The sequence below is a fragment of the Symsagittifera roscoffensis genome, chromosome 4 (genome assembly GCF_963678635.1).
Source record: "Symsagittifera roscoffensis chromosome 4, txSymRosc1.1, whole genome shotgun sequence".
Lineage (NCBI taxonomy): Eukaryota > Metazoa > Xenacoelomorpha > Acoela > Convolutidae > Symsagittifera > Symsagittifera roscoffensis.
In genome coordinates, this window is record NC_087065.1 from 58,083,761 (window position 1) to 58,110,719 (window position 26,959).

Below are 26,959 nucleotides of genomic sequence, written 5' to 3' on the forward strand. Positions count from 1 at the left end.
TGGATCATGATTGGTTAGTTAGAAATATTTTATAGAGATAGTTTTATCAATAATATGATTGGATATAAATACTAGTTTAAAACTGGTTCCACTCGCAATTTCGAGAAAACCTGGTCTGATTTTTTTTGTACTCTTCAATGTTTCTTTCTTTTTTAGCCATTAAACGACAAAAAGTTTAAGAATTAACAAATAATTTTTTATCGTTAATTTTTGATTACATGCTTTTTTTCAGCAACAGCTCTCAAATGTTCCAACAGCTTTGAATGGCGAGGAAAGAACTATGGCGTACGCTGGCTTTTGCTGTGCAACTTAAAGTACATTCAAGAAAGCTCTCGTAAAAGCCATGTGTTGTACCATATAAAGGCCTTTATAATATGCTGAGGTATTAGATCCATATCATTAAAAATGCAATCGGATATTCACAAAAAACTCTGATGTTGAAAAAAAACTGTTCTGATTGTTTTTGCTATTCAGACAATTCGAAAACTTACCGGTGGACAAAGAAGTCAGAGCAGTCTCACAATCTGGTTTTAGTTTTGCGTTTTGTAAGTTAATTGAGATAATGTTTCTACGCTCTTCTGTACTAAAAAAAATGGCAGAAAATCTAGAGACAAAAAAAAACAAAATTTTGTTGAACACTGCCTGTTCCACTTTGAAACTCCCAATGCAGTATAAAGGGGACAAAAAACTTCTCTCCACTCTATTTTGACATAAAAAAACACAGTCAGCTGAAGCTGAGTTTACATATGTAGAGCTACCAAAAACATTATTTATTTGTAAATACCTTAGGTTTATGGCTGAAACTTCGACGTAATGAATTTTTGTTGTTGTTAGCCCCCAGGGGGCGCGTCCGGCATGCTCAAACCGAGACCTAGAAACTTCGCGACTTCGGTCGGCCGAAGCCATGGGTAAGTTGCGGTTAGAGTAGTTTTGTTCTTGGAACAGTTAAAGAGGTGTAAAGTGGTGTGGGGGAAAGTACAGTGGGGGCAGTTTGGGGGGACATTTGGGTCTATTCTGGTTAGGTAAGTCTTCCGGAAGGGACTATAGCGGGATCCAAATTCGGCAAGGGTTCGCCTGGTAAAGCGAGGGAGCGAGTTTTCAGAAGATAAGGTATCGGGGGTTTGAGTGGAAGCACTTTAGGGGAAAGAGCATCTGCAAAAGCTTGCTCGACACTTTTAGCGTGCAATTGTTTTAAAACCGATTTATAGTTTTGAGAGGCAAAAAAACTAAGCTCGTTAAACTCGTTTAAAGGTGCGAAATGAAATATGCATTTGATGGGTGTTGGATGATATTTCCTATTCCGGGACCATATATCTCAAGTTTTCTCTGGCGGATATTCCGGGGAAGTTTAGGTGGTGGGGATGAAAAAAAACTTTTTGAAGGGATGTATGTTTTCAGTGTATATTGAGCAGATATTCGTCGGTGATGTTGAGCAACATTTAAAATTTTTTATTCAGAATGTAAATGTTCTGAAGCACTCAATTTAGTACAACGCGTTATTGTGCTGAGAGCGGCGTTTTGAACTATTTGAAGTTTGATCAAAGACGTAAAACTGGTGGCATGGGTTTTGGTCAGACCATAATCTAAAATTGGTCTGACCAAAGCCTTGTAGGTTACCAGCAGCATCTCTTTTGATTGATCCCAATTTGTCCCCGATAAGGCCTTCGGGATTGCTATCCTGCGCGAGGCTTTTGCTGAAGTTCGCTGGCAGTGTTCTGCGAAGTTAAGGGACGGTTCAAAGAAGACACCACACCGAATACTTTGGGATGATTTTCTAACCAAGGAGGTATTGTCCATTCTAATGAGGGGGTCAGTAACAAACTCTTTTGAATGAGGAAAAAGGCTGGCGGGGTTTTCGATGAAGAAAAAACAAGAGAGCTGGAAGTAAACAATTATTGGTGTAGTTGGATAAAACAGAGGACGCTTTTTGAAAGTTGCTCGACTGAACGAAGGGGTGAAAGTTGTCTGCGTACGATTAATATTTAATGTCGGGGGGTGGTAATGGCGCATTATCAGCGTAAAATATAAACCAAGTAGGTGAAATGGCTGAACCTCGTGGGACACCTGTGCGAACAATCCTGGATGTTGACAGAACTTCCGTAAAAATGTCTTCGTTCAAGGACCACTGAAATAATTTGCTAACCATTTGGTTTAGGTTCCCGTTACAATGGTGTCATGAAGAAGATCCAAGATAATTTGATGACAGACCATTTCGAAAGCGTAAGATAATTCGAGCAAGGCCAAAACTGTTCTAGTGTGCATTTTTCGGAAACCATGACGGTTTGCATAAGTGTTTAGCTAGGGTTGCGTGAGTTAAAGATTCTAAAGTTTTGACAGCCGGGCTTAAATTCAATTCTGAAGGGTAGGATTTTGACAATTTGAGGTCTTCATTTGGTTTAGGGAGGGGAACCACTTTTGAGTTTTTCCAAATATGAGGTATGACGTTAAGAAATAGAGAGCGGTTAAAAATGGGCGTTAAAGTATTAATAGCTACTGAGGCCAATATGTTTTAGATGAACCGTACACAGACCGTCTGATTCTAGGGGTTTCACGGTTTAATCAGTTTAATGCAATTCTCCACTTCGAGCGGTATAAAACTTAAAGAGCCAGCTAAGTTGTTTCAGAGCTTTTCGCTTGGTTACTCTTTGAGTTTTGTTGCTTTTGTGAGTTTCAAATTAGTGTATTGAACATTTAGAGCATTTGCAATGTTTTTCACATTTCACATTGCTAGATGAAGTATGATGACTGAAAGTCTGATGGAATTCCCACCGTTTCTTTTCTTTTACTTCGACCGTTTTAGACATAATTCCTCTGTTTAGGTCATATAAAAGTGAGCCTGACGGGTTTGTTAATCTGATGTTATCCCTCTGTTGCACAAGTTTCTTTGTTTCGTCATTTAGTGTAGATACAAAGAAACGATGACGGCCTGCAGGGATATGGTGACGGGATACAGAGAGAACAGTATCACAAAAATCTGTTCTGCGGCGTTAACATGATGTTGCAAGATCATCTTCCATTTCATTTTTAAAATTTTTCCAATCCGCTGTTTTAAAATTTATATGAGTTTTATGAGGCGCAAAGGAGATATCCTCAGCAATTGGAAGATTATTTAGGTTTGGTTGGTGATCTGAGCCCAGTTTAGAAACTGTTTGCTAAGCAAGATTGAGTAAAATTGGGAGGAATGCGAGTGTTACGTCAGTTGATGATGCTGAAGAGTTTCTATCATATGGCAGTCGAGTTTGGTGGTGATCATTCAGTGGAGTAAATGAGGATTGAATAACTTCTGCGCCTATGTTAGCCCCGCGTCGCCCTCAGGTATATTAGAGCACCAAAGTGGTGAGTGGGCATTTGCATCGCCTTGTACAATATAATTTACTTCTGGAAGGAGAGTTGAAATGGTTGCTTCATAGTCCTTAAGACAGCTACTATGGAGAGCAATATAAAAACTCGTTATACGGAGATTCCTTTTGTTGTCATATACAAATAGGCTTTGCTCGTCCAGAGTTCTGTATTACAAGTTCGTCGTGGAGAAAAGACTTGTGAATTGCAGTTACTAGACCTCCTCCATCTTGCTGTCGGTCCTTTCTAAGTAAAATGTAGTTAGGCCCTAACGAGGGAGTGCGGTTTTTTGGATTCAGTTTGGCTTTCTGGAAAACTGCAATGTGAATATGGTACTCGCTCATTAAAGCTGCTATTATTGGTATTTTCCCAGAAATTCCAATACAGTTGAACTGCAGACTATTCAGGGACTAAGTTGACGGTGAGAGTTGATTCGCTTGGTTACTGAGCGGTGGGGTTTGTTGAAGATAGTTGAAGCGTTTTAGTGTAGGTGTTTGGAATCAAGGGGCTGTAAGTTGCTGGGGGCAGTGTAGTTAAGGAGGGGATAGATATTAGTCGGTAAATAGTTGCGGAATTGGTTACTGGGAGGGGCAATATAAATTTTGCTGTGCAGATGGGACAATAAAAATCTCAGTGATGGTGTTGCAGTGTGGCTAGACCACTGCATTTTAAATGAATCAATCTACAAACGTGGCACCACACGCTTGCTTGAGAACAGAGGAGTTTGTGATTGCAAGGGGAGCAGCTATAAGGTCAGAGTTGGGGTTTATGTCGGTGCGAAGGAGACGAATAAGGATTAAAAGACGGAATAACCCGGCCAACTTAGGAAGCTGCGTAACCACAAAACCCAGTCCGACCTTGCTTTTTGCGCTTTCCTGTTGGAGAGGTTAAGGTAAGTGCCATTTGGGGCTGTTTGCACAACCGTCGGGCCCATTCCACCACTGGAAGGCGGCACTTCTGGACCCCGATGTAATGAATTAAACTGATCACCATTGCGATACACAAGGGTATTGCAATCGGGTACAAGACTTTACCCCATAAGTAACTTGGATCACAGAACGGTCAAATTTAGACATGGTTAATTTAGGTTAAGTTCATAAAATCAGTTTTTACTAACTTTGATTTCGTATATTTATTTTTTGCTGTTGTTTTTTTCGCTAAAAAACTTTATTTTCGCGATTTGATTTCGCCTGATAAAAAGATTCTGTTTAAAAAGATTTGATCCTTAAAAAAGAAAGAACTCGTTTAGAAGGCACTTTGGCTATTCAATCCAAGCTCGTCAACGAAATAATAGGGTTGCCAAAAACTTCTACTGAGAATTAGAAGAATTTCATTTTATGGATTTAAATGCTTAAAAGAAAGCTAGGGCTCTTAGCTAAGCCTCAACACGTGAATGAGCTCTTAAACAGTATTCTTAGAATTTATTAAGTTTTTCTTATAATATTAATACACAAACGCGAAGTTGCAATTTGCGTACACAAACGATACTACGGCAAAAACGACTCTAAAAAGGCGAGAAAAGGGGAAGGGAAAGAATTAAACTAACAGAAAAAGACAATTTTTTTTGTGCGCCGGGTTTGAACTATAGACCTAGAGAATGAGAAATTTACGCCCTACCAAACTCGGTATGTGCTCTTGTAGATATTCAAACACTAGTGGCCAGCTGAAAATAAAAGTAACGGTTTTTATTTTTTAGAGTATGTTTTACTGATGCATAATTTTTAACAGTTCAAAAAAATAGACTTTACCCAAAAACATAGTGTTTTCTCTGCTTAAAAGAAGATTTTCTACTTTTTAGGGGATTTCTATCGCTAATTCTTTTATTCAAAATCTTAATCATAGATTTAGCTGGATAGTTTTCTAGAAAAAAGGAGTTTAAAAAAACAGTCCGAAAATTTTAACTTTGACTTTTCCTAAAGCAGGTGAATGCATTTAAAGCAGAGCAGATCACCAATATCTGTTCTCAAATTTGGCAAGTAATTGTCAAGAAAAGTGAAAAATGATGGACTTCTGCTCAGTTTACACTGATTTATCAACCAAGACTAGGGAGTAGCGGCTTATGCACAGAACATTCCCATAAACTGCTCTTTCAATTGATTCTACACCATGCCAACTTCAAGAAAATTGAAAAAAAATTCTAAGCGGTAAAAAATCTAAAAATTGAACTTTTCATAAAGCCTGGCTGGCTTTTCTACAGAACAGAGCTCAATTTTTACGCGAGAAAATCATTGCAATTTTTCGATTGAAACTTTTATTGCATATTTGGAAAAGCACTTTTTGAAAAAGACGAGGTTTTAACTAAATCTTTCAAAAAGTCAAAAAACATCATTTTATAAGACTAAGGAAAACTTCTACCATCCGTGATTGTCATCTCAGATTTGACAGGGCAGTTCTTGAGCTACAGAAATTCTAAAAAATAGTCATATTTGCAAACATTTTGACATGTTTCTTGAACGTTGGGTAAGGTAGACAGAGACTATCCGGAGACAAAATGGCGTAGCAGGGTTTTCCATTGGTACAACTTCGTAAAATCGGTGATTTAGTGCTCGAGAAAAACTAAAAATTCTGCGAAAGAGGCTATTTTTTAAAGTGTCCAAAAAATAAATCCTATACATTTTCATATCTCATACATTTTCAGAAGACCCGTTTTCATCAAACAGGAACTTGCCACTAACTGAGCGAAATTGGAAAGATGCTATTAAAATGCTATTGAATGAAAGCTATTCTGAATAAAAAACAGACATCGTAGTATGACACTACGCTTCGCTTACGTAACAATCTAAGTTCGAATTTTTAGGCGACATTTCGTTCAATTTGCTTTGTTTTCGAGCAAACCTCGGTGGATGCGTAGCCTTTGAATCCAACAATAACAAGACTGCTCATATCAGGGCAAAGCCCTGATTGTCCGACTGCCTTAATAACATTTAAAATAAAATGAAAAAATTTTTTTCTTTTAAATTTGAATTCAAAAGGATAGAATTCGCTCCCTGTAACAAATCAATTATGGCAAATAAACTTCTTTCAACCAATTTGGAACGATTTCTAAGAGGGATTAACTATCCGCTTACGCGTTAATAGCGCAAAATATATCGCGCGTTAATTGTCCCAAATTGGCCAAAATGCCAATCTTTAAACCCCCGTAATTTTACGAAAAATGGTCACAGGTAAAATATCTTTTCATATTTGAGCTCAAGACAATAATACTTTTCGAATGATATGAAAAAATTTCCGTCTCGGGGTGGGTTTTTTTTTCTTCAGACAATTTTCGACTTTTTAACTAGCCATTTTTGACGGATTTTATATCATTCAAAAAGTATTGTTGTCCTGAGCTTTAAATTAAAATAAAATTCTACCTGTGATCTTTTTTCGTAAAGTTTTGGGGGTTTAAAGATTGCCATATTGGCCAATTTGGGACAATTAACGCGCGATATATTTCGCGCTATTAACACGTAAGCGGAGAGTTAATCCGTCTTAAAATCGTTCCAAATTGGTTCAAAGAAGCTTATTTGTCATAATTCAATTGTTACAAGGAGCGAAATCTATCCTTTTGTACTTATATGTTGTGTGAGGGGATGATATTCATAAAAATTTCAAACTTTCATTTTGTTTTATTACATTTAATTTTTTAATGTTATTACTGCTCCATAAAACCTTAAAAGGCAGTCGGAACGTTTAGGGCTTCGCCCTGATACGAGTAGTCTTGTTTTATTTTCAAGTCAAAACTTAAAAGTATACATTCTATGAAAATGTACGTCTACAATAAAGTTCGGCTTGGGAGAATACCTAGAAAGGGCATCAGCCTGTCGCGTGGTATCTCCATGAGCAAAATTTTTTATTTGTCTACTTTTTGAACTAAAATCATATAAACGACCGCAAAGTTGCTTCAAATATCACAAACAAAGAGAAAAAAAATCTGTTTGTTTTGGTGTTGTCTAACAGTTTTACAGTTTTCAGCTACAAGAACACATACTTGACTAGATCCGGTTGAATGGCCACTCATGGCCCTGCTGGGTCTAGGACAACAAGCCGACGGGACTTCAAGCCGAAGGGACTTCAAGCCGAAATTAAAACTTTACAAGCACCTCAAAACACTATTTTATCATCTGTAAAACGTTATTTTTCAGAAAATTTTAACAAGTTAGCCCATAATAAACGTTATTCATGACAATGCACCGCTTGTGATTGGCATCCGTTAATAACATCAGCCGGTTTTTGAAATGCATAAATTATAAACTTGAAAAATGCCTTCAACTTTGTTTTAATTTCCAACTTTCCGAAACATCATTTGGAGGCTTAAATTTTATAAAAACGCCAATAACTTGTGAAGAAAGATCATGAAATTCGGAAACTCTTCAAAATAGTTATCAAATTAATCATATTTCACTAGTTTATAAGGAACTATTCGGCTTGAAGTCCCTAATTTTACGATTCGGCTTGAAGTCCCGTCAGCTTGATGTCCGGCACCCGGCCCTGCTATCATCGCCAGTCATTCTTGATCCCACTAGATCTTTTCAAAAAAGTTCATCTTTCTTGTGTCAAAAATTGAGCCATGAAATTGGGCTAGTTTAAAAAAAAACAGCAAAATGGACGATTTTTTAAAAAAAATTTAGTAATTGAATACAAGAAATTGCTCCGTGACAAATTTCTAAATTAAAAATGTAATTTCCACATTGTGAACTACTAAATTCAAATTTTTTATCGGTATTTAAATCCAAATTCGAGCGAGTTGAACTGAACAATTCAGCTCAATGTAAATAAAAGATTACATGCATTCGGTTGTGCCTTTTGGTTTCTCCAAAAATTTTTGGATTGCACCCGTTTAATGAAGTTTATGAGAAATTACTACACGCGTAATTTAAAAACATGGTTCTTTAATGGCCGGCCATCATTACAATAATTGGACAAACTTTCTTGTTTTTGTACTCATAGAATTTATTTCAAGGAAACATAGCTCGAAAGGCTGACATGACTAGCCTATTTGATGTTCTCCCAATTTGGTGATAACTTCATGAATAACTGTCTACTATACGTTTACGATTTTTGTCTATGTATCAAATTGAAAATTAACTTTGTTTTGATCTGACCTTCAAAGAAAACGGAATATTTATGCTTCGGCCATTTTCCTATTTCAGTAAGTTTTCGAATTTTTAATTAAGCAATTTTGACAGATATTTTTTTTCATCTGAAGGATCTTGTTATCCGGAGCTCAAGTTAAAAAAATCACCTGTGGTAATTTGTCGTTAAATTCTGTCTTTCTTAAAATTGCAATAAAATGCGCTCTTATAACTCGCCTAAGCGGCGGATTAATACGTTCCAGATTCAATTGTGGCCAACAATTTGGTCGTATTATTAGGGCGGACTCAAAATAGATCCCTTGTAGTTCATATTAGCGCGTGGGGGGCTACATTTCAGAAAAAAAAACCTATTTTTTTCAATTAATGCGTCAATTTTTCAAAGAAAAAAAAATATTTTAGTTGGCCTTGAACTGCAGTCGGAACGTTCAAGGCTTTGACTTGATGTAAAAGCATTCGTTTTATCATCATTAATATGTCTTGAATGAAGTATAAGAAAGTTTCTTTTTTAACTTTCGAAAAAAATTTATCCTAGTACAATTATTTTGTAAGTTTCATCGAAAGTTAAAACGAAAACTGCAATGCTTGTTTCGCTATATATTGACTCCTCTGCACACATTTCTAGAAAAAAATATTAACTACTCTGGATAAATTCATAAAGAAGCTTCTATTTTTTTCAAACCTCGTGTATGGAAATGTCGAGGATGCAGATGAACACGTTGAGAGACACAAGGGCCATACACACCGCATAGGACATGATCAGGTATGGCCCCAAAATAGGATCCGCCTCGAAGATCTTGCCAAACTCGAATTTACCTAAATATGTGTAAAACTTATCCTAGCCAGCCAAATTTTTCACGATTTGTTTTTGAAGATTTAAAACATTAAAAGCAAATAATAGGGACAGGTTGAATCCATTTCTTATATCAAGTACCAGACAAACTTGAAAGATAAAAACTTAGTCAACTGGTAGTTGGAAAAAATACTGAACGCAATGAAGCAAAAAAGACTTTTTTTAAATTTCAACTTTCGCATTTTAGAGAAAAGAGAAATGCCCTTAAAGCTCTGAATTTCAAAAACAATTTATGATTGGTGCTTTTTTGATACAATTAACCGAATTCGAGAAAATGGGATCAATAGGTAAATTTAAATTATCGCTGGAAAATCTGAATATTAAAATCCACTTTCGAAACTAGAAGTCGATCACGTTTATCGCTACTTGTAAAGTTTTGTTAACCTGTTGTTTTTTAGGTCGCCTAATTTGTTTTTCTGAGCTCCACCAAATCACTATAAAGCCCCAATTTTGACCAAATTTTCTGCGCCGAGGGCGAATTTTTGAAAAAAGGCCAAAAAAAGGGGTTTTAGACACTTTTTGGAAAAATCACTAAACGAAAAATCGCGTTTTTCGGCGCGCGCTCACTTTTCGGTGCGCGCTCACCCCTCAAAGTTAGTATATTTTGGCGCCAAAGGCGCGTTCAGAAAAATTTTAGAATCAGTCAGCCAAAAATGGATATCTCAAAATAGTACAAAAGGGGACCCTTTGATCGGCAGGGGGTTGAATCCCTGAAAGGAGGAGTCCGCCCCCCCTCCCCCAAATCCGCTGATGCTATTGTACGAAGGAGCCTCTGTTATATACACTGCTGCCGAGTGTGTGTCATTTAACTCACCCAATAGAACGGAGAAAAGTGATTCCATGACTAGTTTCATGTTGCTGTACATAAGCAGTTTGGGGCCCAGTACCACGTAGATCATGGTGGCAAAGCCCAGGAAGAGTACGAAGAAGATGGAACCTACGCAGAGCTGTAATATACTTTTGAGCCGATGTATCTCTTCGAATACTGAATCAATCTAACTAACAAATTGTGTAAAAACCGGATTTCTCATGAAATCAAATGAAAGTGTGCTTTCATGTTGCCGAGATACTTCAAAAAATCGCTACTACGGGATTCGAACTCGCACCATCTGGAGCGCTAAATTTAGTACCCACATTTTTGTAGTTTTGCTGTTGTAAATTTGATTCGGAAACGGGTTTTAAATTTTCTGAGATGAATCAGTTATTGCTCTTTATTCATTCAGAAGTAAATCAGTAATTATTCCATACAATTCAGCTATTAATTTAAACTTAAGAAGTGTACCGTAGGCGGATAGATCTCGTCTGGCGAGGCTGACGGTGTCGATGAATGCGGACACCCTGCTGTTGAATTTGAAGAGCCAGAGGAATCGGATAGTGGTGGCGAACGAGATCACCCCCAGACAGTACACGTAGAGCTGCGTCATTATCCCCAACTCGCCCATGTTCACATACTGCCGTCCCCCGTAAAGAGACATCTAAAAATGGACACATAGAATTTCAGGAGGCTCCAGTTAGGCATTCTAGTCCCAAGTTTCCCTAGTGAAATTAACAATCTGAAGTATTTTAGATTAAAAACCTGAAGCGACTCTCCAGCGTTAAGTTGCGCTATTTTTATGGTCTCATAAACCTATATTTAAACCTGCCTACGGAAACAGACCGGAACACTTGTTGAACGAGTTTTCCTTTCATCATAATCAAACTTACCCTAGAAATGGCTCGCTCGCCTTTGATGTACCTCACGAACCACATGAGGGTACAAGCCCACCCGATAAGCACTATCAAAACGTCTAGAATATTCCAAATGTCAGAGAAGAATTTGGCACACCGCTCTTTGTAGAACTTCCACAGTGACAGAATCAGCTGAATATTCAGCATCACCAGAGCACCTACATGACAGCGGTTAAATTACCACAAAAAGTAACTGCTAAACTAGTACATTACATTCTTACCTAATGATCCTAATAAACGGTAGGTAGTAATATTGTAGTAATCATTAAACTATCAGTTCTTATGGTTTATAATTTTTTGTCCCGACCATTGAAAATGGCAAGGAAATGGCAAGGAAATTCGGGTTTGTTTAAGTTTCTATGTCCCGATCATTAATAATGCTGCCAAACTTTGTGTACGGGTGTTTTAGCTTTTTGTCCCGACCATTGAAAATTATAAGGAACTTTGTGTACGAGTCTGTTTTAGCTTTTTTGTCCCTCCATTGGAAATGGCAAGGAAATTTGTATTTGGGTAAATTTTAGCTTTTTTTCGCGAAAATTTAAAATGGAGAGGAGTTTGTATTCAGGTGTGCTCAAGTTTTTTTTCCCGATGAATGATAATGCTGCCCAATTATGTAAACGGGTGTCTTTTAGCTCTTTCTCATGACCATTAAAAACGATCAGGAACTTTGTGTTTGGGTGTGTTTTAGCTTTTTTTGTCCTGATCATTAAAAATGAGAAGAAACTTTGTATTCGGACGTGTTCTTTTTTGCCCCGACCATTGAAATTGACGAAGAACTTTGTGTTCGGGTGTGTTTTAGTTTTTTAACCCGACCATTGAAAATGAAAAAGAACTTTGTGGTCGGGTGTGTTTTAGCTTTTTGTCCCAATTATAGAAAACGATGAGGAACCTTGTGTTCGATGGTGTCTTAGCTTTTTCTCCCAACCATTGAAAAGGATGTGGAACCTTGTGTTCGATGGTGTCTTAGCTTTTTCTCCCAACCATTGAAAAGGATGTGGAACTTTGTGTTCGGGTGTGTTTTAGCTTTTTCTCCTGACCATTGAAAATGATGAGAAACTCTTTATTCGGATGTGTTTTAGCTTTTTTTGCCCCTACCATTGAAAATGATTAGGAACATTACGTTCGGCTGTTTTTTAGATTTTTTGTCTCAAACATTGAAAATGATAAACAAGCTTGTGTTCGGTGTGTTTTACACTTTTTGTTCCGATCATTGAAAATGATGAGGAACTTTGTGTTCGGGTGGGTTTTAGTTTTTTTGTCCAAACTATTGAAAAACGATGCGGAACTTCGTGTTCGGGTTTGTCTTAGCTTTTTCTCCCAACCATCGAAAAGGATGAGGAACTTTGTGCTCTGGTGTGTTTTAGTTTTTTTAACTCGACCATTGAACATGAAAAAGAACTTTGTGGTCGGGTGTGTTTTAGCTTTTTCTCCCGACCTTTGAAAATGATGAGGAACTTTGTGTTCGGATGTGTTCGAGCTTTTTTGCCCCGACCATTAAAAATGATTAGAAACTTTGTGTTCGGGTGTGTTTAGCTTTTTTGTCCCGACCATTAAAAATTAAAAAGAATTTTGTGGTCGGGTGTGTTTTAGCTTTTTTGTCCCAACTATAGAAAACGATGCGGAACTTTGTGTTCGGGTTTGTCTTAGCTTTTTCTCCCAACCATCGAAAAGGATGAGGAACTTTGTGTTCGGGTGTGTTATAGCCTTTTTCTCCCGACCATTGAAAATGATGAGGAACTTTGTGTTCGGATGTGTTTGAGCTTTTTGGCCCCAAACATTGAAAATGATTAGAAACTTTGTGTTCTGGTGTGTTTCAGCTTTTTTTGACCCGACCATTGAAATTGATGAAGAATTTTGTGTTCGGGTGTGTTTTAGTTTTTTTAACCCGACCATTCAAAATGAAAAATAATTTTGTTGTCGGGTGTGTTTTAGCTTTTTTGTCCCAACTATAGAAAACGACGAGAAACTTTGTGTTCGGGTGTGTCTCAGATTTTTCTCCCAACTATTGAAAAGGATGAGCAACTTTGTGTTTGGGTGTGTTTTAGCTTTTTCTCCCGACCATTGAAAATGATGAGAAACTTCAAATTCGGATGTGTTTTTTTATTTTTTTTTTGCCCCGACCATTGAAAATGATTAGGAACTTTGTGTCCGGCTGTTTTTTAGATTTTTTGTCTCAATCATTGAAAATGATAAACAAATTTGTGTTCGGTGTGTTATACTTTTTTTGTCTCGAGCATTGAAAATGATGAGGAATTTTGTGTTCTGGTGTGTTTTAGCTTTTTTGTCCCGCCTATTGAAATTGATGAAGAACTTTGTGATCGGTTGTGTTTTAGCTTTTTTGTCCCAAACATTGAAAATGAAATGGAACTTTGTGGTCGGGTGTGTTGTAGTTTTTTTGGCTCAACTATAGAAAACGATGAGGAACGTCGTGTTCGGTTGTGTCTTAGCTTTTTCTCCCACTCATTGAAAAGGATGAGGAACTTTGTGTTCGGGTGTGTTTTAGTTTTTTCTCCCGACCCTTGAAAATGCTGAGGAACTTTGTTTTTGGGTGTGTTTTAGCTTTTTTGCCCCAACCATTGAATATGATTAGGAACTTTTTGTTCGGCTGTTTTTTAGATTTTTTTCCCAGCCATTTAAAATGTTAAGCATGTTTGTGTTCAATGTGTTGTGTTTTTTTGTTTCGAGCTTTGAAAATGATGACGAATTTTGTGTTCGGGTGTGTTTTAGCTTTTTTGTCCCAACCATAGAAAATGATGAGGAACTTTGTGTTCGGGTGTGTCTTAGCGTTGTCGTATCAGCCATTGAAAATGACGAGGAGTTTTGTGTTGGGTTGTATTTTAGCTTTTTTGACCCTCCATTGAAAATGGCAAGGAAATTTGTAACTGGGTGAGTTTTAGCTTTCTGCCCCGAAAATTGAAAATGGAGAGGAATTTGTATTCAGGTATGTTTAAATTTTGATGTCCGGATCATTGATAATGCTGCCAAATTTTGAGTACAAGTACGCGTGTGTTTTAGCTTTATCTTCCGACGACTGAAAAGGATAAGAAACTTTGTGTTTGGGTGTCTTTTAGCTTTTTTGTCCTGACCCATGAAAATGACGAGGAACTTTGTGTCTGGATGTATTCTAATTTTGTGCCCCGACAATTGAAAATGTTTAGGAACTTTGTGTTCGGGTGTGTTTTAGCCTTTTTTCCCCGACCATTGAAAATGTTTAAAATTTTTGTGGCCGGTGTGTTTTAGCTTTTTTGCCCCCAAGCATTGAAAATGATGAGGAATCTTGTGTTCGGGTGTGTTTTAGCTTTTTTGTCCCAACCATAGAAAACGATGAGGAACTTTGTGTTCGGGTGTATCTTAGCGTTGTCGCATCAACCATTGAAAATGACGAGAAGTTTTGTTTTCGGGTTTGTTTTAGTTTTTTTGACCCTCCGTTGAAAATGGCAAGGAAATTTGTACTTGGGTGAGTTTCAGCTTTTCACCTGGAAAATTGAAAATGGAGAGGAATTTGTATTCAGTTGTGTTTGAATTTTATGTCCGAATCAATGATAGTGCTGCCAAATTTTGTGTATGCGTGTGTTTCAGCTTTCTCTCCTGACCATTGAAAATGATAAGGAACTTTGTGTTCGGATGTGTTTGAGCTTTTTTGCCCCGACCATTGAAAATGATGAGGAAATTTGTGTTCTGGTGTGTTTTAGCTTTTTTGTCCCGACCATTGAAATTGATGAAGAAATTTGAGTTCGGGTGTGTTTTATTTTTTTAAACGCGACCATTGAAAATGAAAAAGAATTTTGTGGTCGAGTGTGTTTTAGCTTTTTTGTCCCAACTATAGAAAACGACGAGAAGCTTTGTGTTCGGGTGTGTCTCAGCTTTTTTTCCCAGCTATTGAAAAAGATGAGCAATTTTGTGTTTGGGTGTGTTTTAGCTTTTTCTCCCGACCATTGAAAACGATGAGAAACTTTGTGTTCGGGTGTGTCTCAGCTTTTCACCTGGAAAATTGAAAATGGAGAGGAATTTGTATTCAGTTGTGTTTGAATTTTATGTCCGAATCAATGATAGTGCTGCCAAATTTTGTGTATGCGTGTGTTTCAGCTTTCTCTCCTGACCATTGAAAATGATAAGGAACTTTGTGTTCGGATGTGTTTGAGCTTTTTTGCCCCGACCATTGAAAATGATGAGAAACTTTGTGTTCGGGTGAGTTTCAGCTTTTCACCTGGAAAATTGAAAATGGAGAGGAATTTGTATTCAGTTGTGTTTGAATTTTATGTCCGAATCAATGATAGTGCTGCCAAATTTTGTGTATGCGTGTGTTTCAGCTTTCTCTCCTGACCATTGAAAATGATAAGGAACTTTGTGTTCGGATGTGTTTGAGCTTTTTTGCCCCGACCATTGAAAATGATGAGGAAATTTGTGTTCTGGTGTGTTTTAGCTTTTTTGTCCCGACCATTGAAATTGATGAAGAAATTTGAGTTCGGGTGTGTTTTATTTTTTTAAACGCGACCATTGAAAATGAAAAAGAATTTTGTGGTCGAGTGTGTTTTAGCTTTTTTGTCCCAACTATAGAGAACGACGAGAAGCTTTGTGTTCGGGTGTGTCTTAGCTTTTTCTCCCACTCATTGAAAAGGATGAGGATTTTTGTGTTCCGTTGTGTTTTAGCTTTTTCTCCCGACCATTGAAAATGCTGAGGAACTTGGTGTTTGGGTGTGTTTTAGCGTTGTTGTATCAGCCATTGAAAATGACGAGGAGTTTTGTCTTGGGTTGTGTTTTAGCTTTTTTGACCCTCCATTAAAAATGGCAAGGAAATTTGTATTTGGGTGAGTTTTAGCTTTTTGCCCCGAAAATTGAAAATGGAGAAGAATTTGTATTCAGGTATGTTTAAATTCTTATGTTCGGTTTATTGATAATGCTGCCAAATTTTGAGTACAAGCACGCGTGTGTTTAGCTTTATCTTCCGACCATTGAAAATGATAAGAGGCTTTGTGTTCGGCTGTTTTTTAAATTTTTTTCCCAACCATTAAAAATGATGAGCATGTTTGAGTTCGATGTGTTGTACCTTTTTGTTTCGATCCTTGAAAATGATGAGGAATTTTGTGTTTGGGTGTGTCTTAGCTTTTTTGTCCCAACCATAGAAAATGATGACGAACTTTGTGTTCGGGTGTGTCTTAGCGTTGTCGTATCAGCCATTGAAAATGACAAGGAGTTTTGTGTTGGATTATGTTTTAGCTTTTTTGACACTCCATTGAAAATGGCAAGGAAATTTGTATTTGGGTGAATTTTAGCTTTTTGCCCCGAAAATTGAAAATAGAGAGGAATTTGTATTCAGGTGTGTTTAAATTCTTATGTCCGGATCATTGATAATGCTGCCAAATTTTGAGTACAAGTACGAGTGTGTTTAACTTTATCTTCCGACCATTGAAAATGATAAGAAACTTTGTGTTTGGGTTTGTTTTAGCTTTTTTGTCCTGACCCATGAAAATGACGAGGAACTTTGTGTTTGGATGTGTTCTAGTTTTGTGCCCCGACCATTGAAAATGTTTATGAACTTTGTGTTCGGGTGTATTTTAGTTTTTTTTCCTGACCATTGAAAATGTTTAAATTTTTTGTGGTCGGGTGTGTTTTAGCTTTTTGCCCCAAGCATTGAAAATGATGAGGAATCTTGTGTTCGGGTGTGTTTTAGCTTTTTTGTCTCAACCATAGAAAACGATTATCAAATTTGTGTTCGGGTGTGTCTTAGCGTTGTCGCATCAGCCATTGAAAATGACGAGGAGTTTTGTGTTTGGGTGTGTTTTAGTTTTTTTGACCTTCCATTGAAAATGGCAAGGAAATTTGTATATGGGTGAGTTTTAGCTTTTCACCAGGAAAATTGAAAATGAAGAGGAATTTGTATTCAGTTGTGTTTGAGTTTTTATGTCCAGATCAATGATAATGCTGCCAAATTTTGTGTTTGGATGTGTTTTAGCTTTTTTGCCCCGGCCATTCAAAATGATGAGGAACTCGGTGTTCTGGTATGTTTTAGCTTTTTTGTCCCGAACAATGAAAATGATGAGGATTTTTGGTTCGGGTGTGTTCCAGCTTTTTTGTACCGGCCATTGAAAATGATAAGGAACTCTGTGTTTTGGTGTGTTTCAGCTTTTTTGTCCCGACCATCGAAAATAATGAGGAACTTTGTGCTAGGATGTTTTAACTTTTTTTTGTCCCGACCATTAAAAATGATTAGGAACTTTGTGTTTCAGTGTCTTTTAGCTTTTTGCCCCGGCCATTTAAACTGACGAGGAACGCGGTGTTCTGGTATCTTTTAGCTTTTTTGTCCCGACCATTGAAAATGATGAAGAATTTTGTGTTTGGGTGTGTTTCAGCTTTTTTGTATCGACCATTGAAAATGATAAGGAATTTTGTGTTTGGGTTTGTTTCAGCGTTTTTGTCCCGACCATTGAAAATGACCAGGAGTTTTGTGTTTGGGTGTGTTTTAGTTTTTTTGACCCTCCATTGAAAATGGTATAGAAAATTGTATTCGGGTGAGTTTAAGCTTTTCGCCACAAAAATTGAAAATGGAGAGGATTTTGTATTCAGGCGTGTTTAGGTTTTTATGTCCGGATCAATAATAATGCTGCCAAATTTTGTGTATGCGTGTGTTTTAGCTTTCTCTTCCAACCATTGAAAATGATAAGGAACTTTGTGTTTGGATGTGTTTTAGCTTTTTTGTCCTGACCCATGAAAATGATGACAAACTTCTTGTTTGAATGTGTTCTAGCTTTGTGCCCCGACCATTGAAAATGATTAGAAACTTTGTATTTGGATGTGTTTGAGCTTTTTTGCCCCGACCATTGAAAATGATTAGGAAATTTGTGTTCTGGTGTGTTTTAGCTTTTTTGTCCCGACCATTGAAATTGATGAAGAAATTTGAGTTCGGGTGTGTTTTATTTTTTTCAACGCGACCATTGAAAAAGATGATGAACTTTGTGTTCCGCTGTATTTTAGATTTCTTGTAGATTCCATTGAACTTGATGAAAAAATTTGTGTTCGAATGTCTTTTAGTTTTTTCCTTTTTTTGTCCCGACCATTGAAAGTGAAAAACAACTTTGTGGTCGGGTTTGTTTTAGTTTTTTTTTGTCCCAACCAGTTAAAAAGATGAAGAATTTTGTGTTCGGGTGAACTTTGTATCCTAGCATTTTTGTCGCAGCCATTGAAAATGATAAAAAATTTTGTGTTCGGGCGTGTTTTAATTTTTGTCCCAAACCTTGAAATTGATGCCGATTTTTGTGTTGGGGTGTGTTTTAGCTTTTTTGTACTGCCATTGAAAATGGCTACAAAAATTGTATATGGGTGAATTTTCACTTTTTGTCCCGAGAATTTCAAATTGAGAAGCTTTTGTATTCAGGTGTGGGTTAGCTATTTTGTCCCAACCATTGAAATTGATGAAGAAATTTGAGTTCGGGTGTGTTTTATTTTTTTAAACGCGACCATTGAAAAAGAAAAAGAATTTTGTGGTCGAGTGTGTTTTAGCTTTTTTGTCCCAACTATAGAAAACGACGAGAAACTTTGTGTTCGGGTGTGTCTCAGCTTTTTTTCCCAACTATTGAAAAAGATGAGCAATTTTGTGTTTGGGTGTGTTTTAGCTTTTTCTCCCGACCATTGAAAACGATGAGAAACTTTGTGTTCGGGTGTGTCTCAGCTTTTTTTCCCAACTATTGAAAAAGATGAGCAATTTTGTGTTTGGGTGTGTTTTAGCTTTTTCTCCCGATCATTGAAAACGATGAGAAACTTCGTATTCGGATGTGTTTTTTTTTTAAATTTTTTGCCCCGAATATTGAAACTGATTAGAAACTTTGTCTTCGGTGTGTTATACTTTTTTGTCTCGACCATTAAAAATGATTAGGAACTTTGTGTTTCAGTGTGTTTTAGCTTTTTGCCCCGGCCATTCAAACTGACGAGGAACGCGGTGTTCTGGTATCTTTTAGCTTTTTTGTCCCGACCATTGAAAATGATGAAGAATTTTGTGTTTGGGTGTGTTTCAGCTTTTTTGTATCGACCATTGAAAATGATAAGGAATTTTGTGTTTGGGTTTGTTTCAGCGTTTTTGTCCCGACCATTGAAAATGACAAGGAGTTTTGTGTTTGGGTGTGTTTTAGTTTTTTTGACCCTCCATTGAAAATGGTATAGAAAATTGTATTCGGGTGAGTTTAAGCTTTTCGCCACAAAAAAAGGAAAATGAAGAGGATTTTGTATTCAGGCGTGTTTAGGTTTTTATGTCCGGATCAATAATAATGCTGCCAAATTTTGTGTATGCGTGTGTTTTAGCTTTCTCTTCCAACCATTGAAAATGATAAGGAACTTTGTGTTTGGATGTGTTTTAGCTTTTTTGTCCTGACCCATGAAAATGATGACAAACTTCTTGTTTGAATGTGTTCTAGCTTTGTGCCCCGACCATTGAAAATGATTAGAAATTTTGTGTTTGGATGTGTTTGAGCTTTTTTGCCCCGACCATTGAAAATGATTAGGAAATTTGTGTTCTGGTGTGTTTTAGCTTTTTTGTCCCGACCATTGAAATTGATGAAGAAATTTGAGTTCGGGTGTATTTTAGATTTCTTGTAGATTCCATTGAACTTGATGAAAAACTTTGTGTTCGAATGTCTTTTAGTTTTCACTTTTTTGTCCCGACCATTGAAAGTGAAAAACAACTTTGTGGTCGGGTTTGTTTTAGATTTTTTTGTCCCAACCAGTTAAAAAGATGAAGAATTTTGTGTTCGGGGGAACTTTGTATCCTAGCATTTTTGTCGCAGCCATTGAAAATGATAAAAAATTTTGTGTTCGGGCGTGTTTTAATTTTTGTCCCAAACCTTGAAATTGATGCCGATTTTTGTGTTGGGGTGTGTTTTAGCTTTTTTGTACTGCCATTGAAAATGGCTACAAAAATTGTATATGGGTGAATTTTCACTTTTTGTCCCAAGAATTTCAAATTGAGAAGCTTTTGTATTCAGGTGTGGGTTAGCTATTTTGTCCCAACGTTTGATAATGCTGCCGAATTTTGGTTACGGGTGTGTCATAAATTTTTTCTCCCGACCATTGAAAATGAAGAAGAACTTTGTGTTCGGGCGTGTTTTAGTTTTTTGTTCTGGCCATTGAAAATGATGAGGAACTTTGTGTTCGGATGTTTTTTAGCTTTTTTGTCCCGACCATGAAAAATGATTAAAAAAACTTTGTGGTCGGGTGTTTTAGCTTTTTTGTCCCAACCATTGAAAAAGATGAGGAACTTATTATTAGGGTGTATTTTAGCTTTTTGTCTTTCCGTTGAAAATGGCGAGAAAAATTGTATTTAGGCGAGTTTTAGCTTTTTGTCTCGAAAATTTAAAATGGAGAGGACTTTTTATTCGAATGTTTTCAAGTTTTTATGTCCCGATCATTGATAAAGCTGCCGAATTTTAATTTCGGATGTGTTTCAGCTTTTTGTACCGACCATTGAAATCGATAAAGAATTTTGTGGTCGGGTGTGTTTTAGCTCTCTTTGTCCCAATATTGAATTTGACAAGGAACTTTGTGTTCGGGTGTGTTTTAGACTTTGTCCCGACCACTGAAAATGATGAGGTACTTTTGTGTTCGGGTATGTTTTAGTTTTCCCCCCTCCATTGAAAATGGCGACAAAAATTGTATTTTGGTGAGTTTTAGCTTTTTGTCTCGAAAATTGAAAATTTAAAGGAGTTTGTATTCGGGTGGTTTAACTTTTTACGTCCCAATTATTGATAAAGCTGCCAAATTTTGTGTACGGGTGTGTTTTAGCTTTTTCTCCCAACCATTGGAAATGATGAGGAACTTTGTGTTCGGTGTGTTTTAGCTTTTTTGTGACGACCATTGAGAATAATGAGGAACTTTGTGTTGGGATGTTTTAACTATTTTTTTGTCCCGACCATTAAAAATAATTAAGAATTTTGTGTTTGGATGTATTTTTGCTTTTTTGCCCCGGCCATTCAAAATGATAAGGAACTCGGTGTTCTGGTATGTTATAGCTTTTTTGTCCCGACCAATGAAAATGATGAGGATTTTTGTGTTCGGGTGTGTTCCAGCTTTTTTGTACCAACCATTGAAAATAATGAGGAACTTTGTGCTAGGATGTTTCAACTTTTTTTTTGTCCCGACCATTAAAAATAATTAAAAACTTTGTGTTTCAGTGTGTTTTAGCTTTTTTGCCCCGGGACAACAATCATGAGGAATTTTTTGTACCGACCATTGAAAATAATGAGGAACTTTGTGTTCAGATTTTTGAACTTTTTTTTGTCCCGACCATTAAAAATAATTAAGAACTTTGTGTTTGGATGTGTTTTTGCTTTTTTACCCCGGCCATTCAAACTTGGTGTTCTGGTATGTTTTTGCTTTTTTGTCCCGACCAAGGAAAATAATGAGGATTTTTGTGTTCGGGTGTGTTCCAGCTTTTTTGTACCGACCATTGAAAATGATAAGGAACTCTGTGTTTGGTTGTGTTTCAGATTTTTTGTCCCGACCATCGAAAATAATGAGGAACTTTGTGCTAGGATGTTTTAACTTTTTTTTTGTCCCGACCATTAAAAATAATTAAAAACTTTGTGTTTCAGCGTGTTTTAGCTTTTTTGCCCCGGGACAAAAATCATGAGTAATTTTTTGTACCGACCATTGAAAATAATGAGGAACTTTGTGTTCGGATGTTCTAACTTTTTTTTGTCCCGACCATTAGAAATAATTAAGAACTTTGTGTTTGGATGTGTTTTTGCTTTTTTGCCCCGGCCATTCAAACTCGGTGTTCTGGTATGTTATAGCTTTTTTGTCTCGACCAATGAAAATGATGAGGATTTTTGTGTTCGGGTGTGTTCCAGCTTTTTTGTACCGACCATTGAAAATAATGAGAAACTTTGTGCTAGGATGTTTCAACTTTTTTTTTGTCCCGACAATTAAAAATAATTAAAAATTTTGTGTTTCAGTGTGTTTTAGCTTTTTTGCCCCGGGACAAAAATCATGAGGAATTTTTTGTACCGACCATTGAAAATAATGAGGAACTTTGTGTTCGGATGTTTTAACTTTTTTTTGTCCCGACCATTAAAAATAATTAAGAACTTTGTGTTTGGATGTGCTTTTGCTTTTTTGCCCCGGCCATTCAAACTTGGTGTTCTGGTATGTTTTAGCTTTTTTGTCCCGACCAATGAAAATAATGAGGATTTTTGTGTTCGGGTGTGTTCAAGCTTTTTTGTACCGACCATTGAAAATGATAAGGAACTCTGTGTTTGGTTGTGTTTCAGCTTTTTTGTCCCGACCATCGAAAATAATGAGGAACTTTGTGCTAGGATGTTTTAACTTTTTTTTTGTCCCGACCATTAAAAATGATTAAGAACTTTGTGTTTCAGTGTGTTTTGGCTTTTTTGCCCCGGCCATTCAAAATGATGAGGAACGCGGTGTTCTGGTATGTTTTAGCTTTTTTGTCCCGACCAGTGAAAATGATGAAGAATTTTGTGTTCGGGTGTGTTTCAGCTTTTTTGAACCGACCATTGAAATTAATGAGGAACTTTGTGCTAGGATGTTTCAACTTTTTTTTTGTCCCGACCATTAAAAATAATTAAAAACTTTGTGTTTCAGTGTGTTTTAGCTTTTTTGCCCCGGGACAAAAATCATGAGGAATTTTTCGTACCGACCATTGAAAATAATGAGGAACTTTGTGTTCGGATGTTTTAACTTTTTTTTTTGTCCCGACCATTAAAAATAATTAAGAACTTTGTGTTTGGATGTGTTTTTGCTTTTTTGTCCCGGCCATTCAAACTTGGTGTTCTGGTATGTTTTAGCTTTTTTGTCCCGACCAATGAAAATAATGAGGATTTTTGTGTTCGGGTGTGTTCCAGCTTTTTTGTACCGACCATTGAAAATGATAAGGAACTCTGTGTTTGGTTGTGTTTCAATTTTTTGTCCCGACCATCGAAAATAATGAGGAACTTTGTGCTAGGATGTTTTAACTTTTTTTTTGTCCCGACCATTAAAAATGATTAAGAACTTTGTGTTTCAGTGTGTTTTGGCTTTTTTGCCCCGGCCATTCAAAATGATGAGGAATGCGGTGTTCTGGTATGTTTTAGCTTTTTTGTCCCGACCAGTGAAAATGATGAAGAATTTTGTGTTTCAGTGTGTTTTAGCTTTTTTGCCCCGGCCATTCAAAATGATGAGGAACGCGGTGTTCTGGTATGTTTTAGCTTTTTTGTCCCGACCAGTGAAAATGATAAGGAACTTTGTGTTTGGGTTTTTTTTAGCTTTTTTGTCCCGACCAATGAAAATAATGAGGATTTTTGTGTTCGGGTGTGTTCAAGCTTTTTTGTACCGACCATTGAAAATGATAAGGAACTCTGTGTTTGGTTGTGTTTCAGCTTTTTTGTCCCGACCATCGAAAATAATGAGGAACTTTGTGCTAGGATGTTTTAACTTTTTTTTTGTCCCGACCATTAAAAATGATTAAGAACTTTGTGTTTCAGTGTGTTTTGGCTTTTTTGCCCCGGCCATTCAAAATGATGAGGAACGCGGTGTTCTGGTATGTTTTAGCTTTTTTGTCCCGACCAGTGAAAATGATGAAGAATTTTGTGTTCGGGTGTGTTTCAGCTTTTTTGAACCGACCATTGAAATTAATGAGGAACTTTGTGCTAGGATGTTCCAACTTTTTTTTTGTCCCGACCATTAAAAATAGTTAAAAACTTTGTGTTTCAGTGTGTTTTAGCTTTTTTGCCCCGGGACAAAAATCATGAGGAATTTTTTGTATCGACCATTGAAAATAATGAGGAACTTTGTGTTCGGATGTTTTAACTTTTATTTTTGTCCCGACCATTAAAAATAATTAAGAACTTTGTGTTTGGATGTGTTTTTGCTTTTTTGCCCCGGCCATTCAAACTTGGTGTTCTGGTGTGTTTTAGCTTTTTTGTCCCGACCAATGAAAATAATGAGGATTTTTGTGTTCGGGTGTGTTCCAGCTTTTTTGTACCGACCATTGAAAATGATAAGGAACTCTGTGTTTGGTTGTGTTTCAATTTTTTGTCCCGACCATCGAAAATAATGAGGAACTTTGTGCTAGGATGTTTTAACTTTTTTTTTGTCCCGACCATTAAAAATGATTAAGAACTTTGTGTTTCAGTGTGTTTTAGCTTTTTTGCCCCGGCCATTCAAAATGATGAGGAACGCGGTGTTCGGGTGTGTTTTAGTTTTTTTGACCCTCCAATGAAAATGGCATAGAAATTTGTATTTGGGTGAGTTTAAGCTTTTCGCCACGAAAATTGAAAATGGAGAGGATTTTGTATTCAGGCGTGTTTAAGTTTTTATGTCCGGATCAATGATAATGCTGCCAAATTTTGTGTATGCGTGTGTTTTAGCTTTCTCTTCCAACCATTGAAAATGATAAAGAACTTTGTGTTTGGATGTGTTTTAGCTTTTTTGTCCTGACCCATGAAAATGATGACCAACTTCTTGTTTGAATGTGTTCTAGCTTTGTGCCCCGACCATGGAAAATGATTAGAAACTTTGTGTTTGGGTGTTTTTAGCTTTTTTTTCCCGACCATTGAAAAAGATGAGGAACTTTGCGTCCCGCTTTATTTTAGATTTTTTGTAGATTCCATTGAACTTGATGAAAAACTTTGTGTTCGAATGTCTTTTAGTTTTCAATTTTTTGTCCCGACCATTAAAAATGAAAAACATCTTTGTGGTCGGGTTTGTTTTAGTTTTTTTTTGTCCCAACCAGTGAAAAAGATGAGGAACTTTGTGTTCGGGTGAACTTTGTATCTTAGTTTTTTTGTCGCAGCCATTGAAAATGATAAAAAATTTTGTGTTCGGGCGTGTTTTAGTTTTTGTCCCGATCCTTGAAATTGATGACGAGTTTTGTGTTGGGGTGTGTTTTAGCTTTTTGTACTTCCAATGAAAATGGCTAGGAAAATTGTATATGGGTAACTTTTCGCTTTTTGTCCCGAGAATTTCAAATTGAGAAGCATTTGTATTCAGGTGTGTGTTAGCTATTTTGTCCCAACCTTTGATAATGCTGCCGAATTTTGGTTACGGTTGTGTCTTAAATTTTTTGTCCTGGCCATTAAAAATGATGAGAAACTTTGTGTTCGGATGTGTTTGAGCGTTTTTGCCCCGACCATTGAAAATGATCAGGAAATTTGTGTTTCGGGTGTGTTTTAGCTTTTTTGTCCCGACCATGAAAAATGATTAAAAAAATTTTGTGGTCGGTTGTTTTAGCTTTTTTGTCACAAACAATGAAATTGATGAGGATTTTTGTATTTGGGTGCGTTTTAATTTTCTGTCCCGACCTTTGAAAAAGATGAGGAACCTATTATTAGGGTGTATTTTAGCTTTTTTGTTCTTCCGTTGAAAATGGCGAGAAAAATTGTATTTAGCCGAGTTTTAGCTTTTTGTCTCGAAAATTTAAAATGGAGAGGACTTTTTATTCGAATGTTTTTAAGTTTGTAAGTCCCGATCATTGATAAAGCTGCCAAATTTTAATTACGGATTTGTTTCAGCTTTTTGTACCGACAAATGAAATCGATAAAGAACTTTGTGGTCGGGCGTGTTTTAGCTCTCTTTGTCCCAATATTGAATATGACAAGGAATTTTGTGTTCGGGTGTGTTTTAGACTTTTGTCCCGACCACTGAAAATGATGAGGTACTTTTGTGTTCGGCTATCTTTTAGTTTCTCCCACTCCATTGAAATGGGCGAGGAAAATTGTATTTTAGTGAGTTTTAGCCTTTTGTCTCGAAAATTGAAAATTGAGAGGAGTTTGTATTCGGGTGGTTTAATTTTTACGTCCCGATTATTGATAAAGCTGCCAAATTTTGTTTACGGGTGTGTTTTAGCTTTTTCTCCCAACCAATGAAAATGATGAGGAACTTTGTGTTCGGTGTGTTTTAGCTTTTTTGTACCGACCATTGAAAATAATGAGGATCTTTGTGTTCGGATGTTTTAACTATTTTTTTGTCCCGACCATTAAAAATAATTAAGAACTTTGTGTTTGGATGTGTTTTAGCTTTTTTGTCCTGACCCATAAAAATGATGACCAACTTCTTGTTTGAATGTGTTCTAGCTTTGTGCCCCGACCATGGAAAATGATTAGAAACTTTGTGTTTGGGTGTTTTTAGCTTTTTTTTCCCGACCATTGAAAAAGATGAGGAACTTGGCGTCCCGCTTTATTTTAGATTTTTTGTAGATTCCATTGAACTTGATGAAAAACTTTGTGTTCGAATGTCTTTTAGTTTTCAATTTTTTGTCCCGACCATTAAAAATGAAAAACATCTTTGTGGTCGGGTTTGTTTTAGTTTTTTTTTTTGTCCCAACCAGTGAAAAAGATGAGGAACTTTGTGTTCGGGTGAACTTTGTATCTTAGTTTTTTTGTCGCAGCCATTGAAAATGATAAAAAATTTTGTGTTCGGGCGTGTTTTAGTTTTTGTCCCGATCCTTGAAATTGATGACGAGTTTTGTGTTGGGGTGTGTTTTAGCTTTTTGTACTTCCATTGAAAATGGCTAGGAAAATTGTATATGGGTAACTTTTCGCTTTTTGTCCCGAGAATTTCAAATTGAGAAGCATTTGTATTCAGGTGTGTGTTAGCTATTTTGTCCCAACCTTTGATAATGCTGCCGAATTTTGGTTACGGTTGTGTCTTAAATTTTTTGTCCTGGCCATTAAAAATGATGAGAAACTTTGTGTTCGGATGTGTTTGAGCGTTTTTGCCCCGACCATTGAAAATGATCAGGAAATTTGTGTTTCGGGTGTGTTTTAGCTTTTTTGTCCCGACCATGAAAAGTGATTAAAAAAACTTTGTGGTCGGTTGTTTTAGCTTTTTTGTCACAAACAATGAAATTGATGAGGATTTTTGTATTTGGGTGCGTTTTAATTTTCTGTCCCGACCTTTGAAAAAGATGAGGAACCTATTATTAGGGTGTATTTTAGCTTTTTTGTTCTTCCGTTGAAAATGGCGAGAAAAATTGTATTTAGGC

General features: G+C 36.6%; 2 protein-coding genes across 2 annotated transcripts in view; both read right to left on the reverse strand.

The window, feature by feature from the left end:
* The window catches only part of LOC134844539 (3'(2'),5'-bisphosphate nucleotidase 1-like), a 553,428-nt gene that overhangs the window by 485,966 nt on the left and 40,503 nt on the right, over window positions 1-26,959 (reverse strand). The window lies entirely within an intron of this gene.
* Window positions 1-26,959, reverse strand: part of LOC134844962 (uncharacterized) — a 161,774-nt gene that overhangs the window by 17,610 nt on the left and 117,205 nt on the right. Inside the window, exons 54-57 of the mRNA XM_063861788.1 lie at window positions 10,969-11,150; window positions 10,547-10,739; window positions 10,079-10,201; window positions 9,094-9,227 (exon numbers count right to left, since the gene is read on the reverse strand). Of these exons, the coding sequence (XP_063717858.1) occupies window positions 9,094-9,227; window positions 10,079-10,201; window positions 10,547-10,739; window positions 10,969-11,150 (632 nt within the window). The remainder of the gene's footprint in view (window positions 1-9,093; window positions 9,228-10,078; window positions 10,202-10,546; window positions 10,740-10,968; window positions 11,151-26,959) is intronic.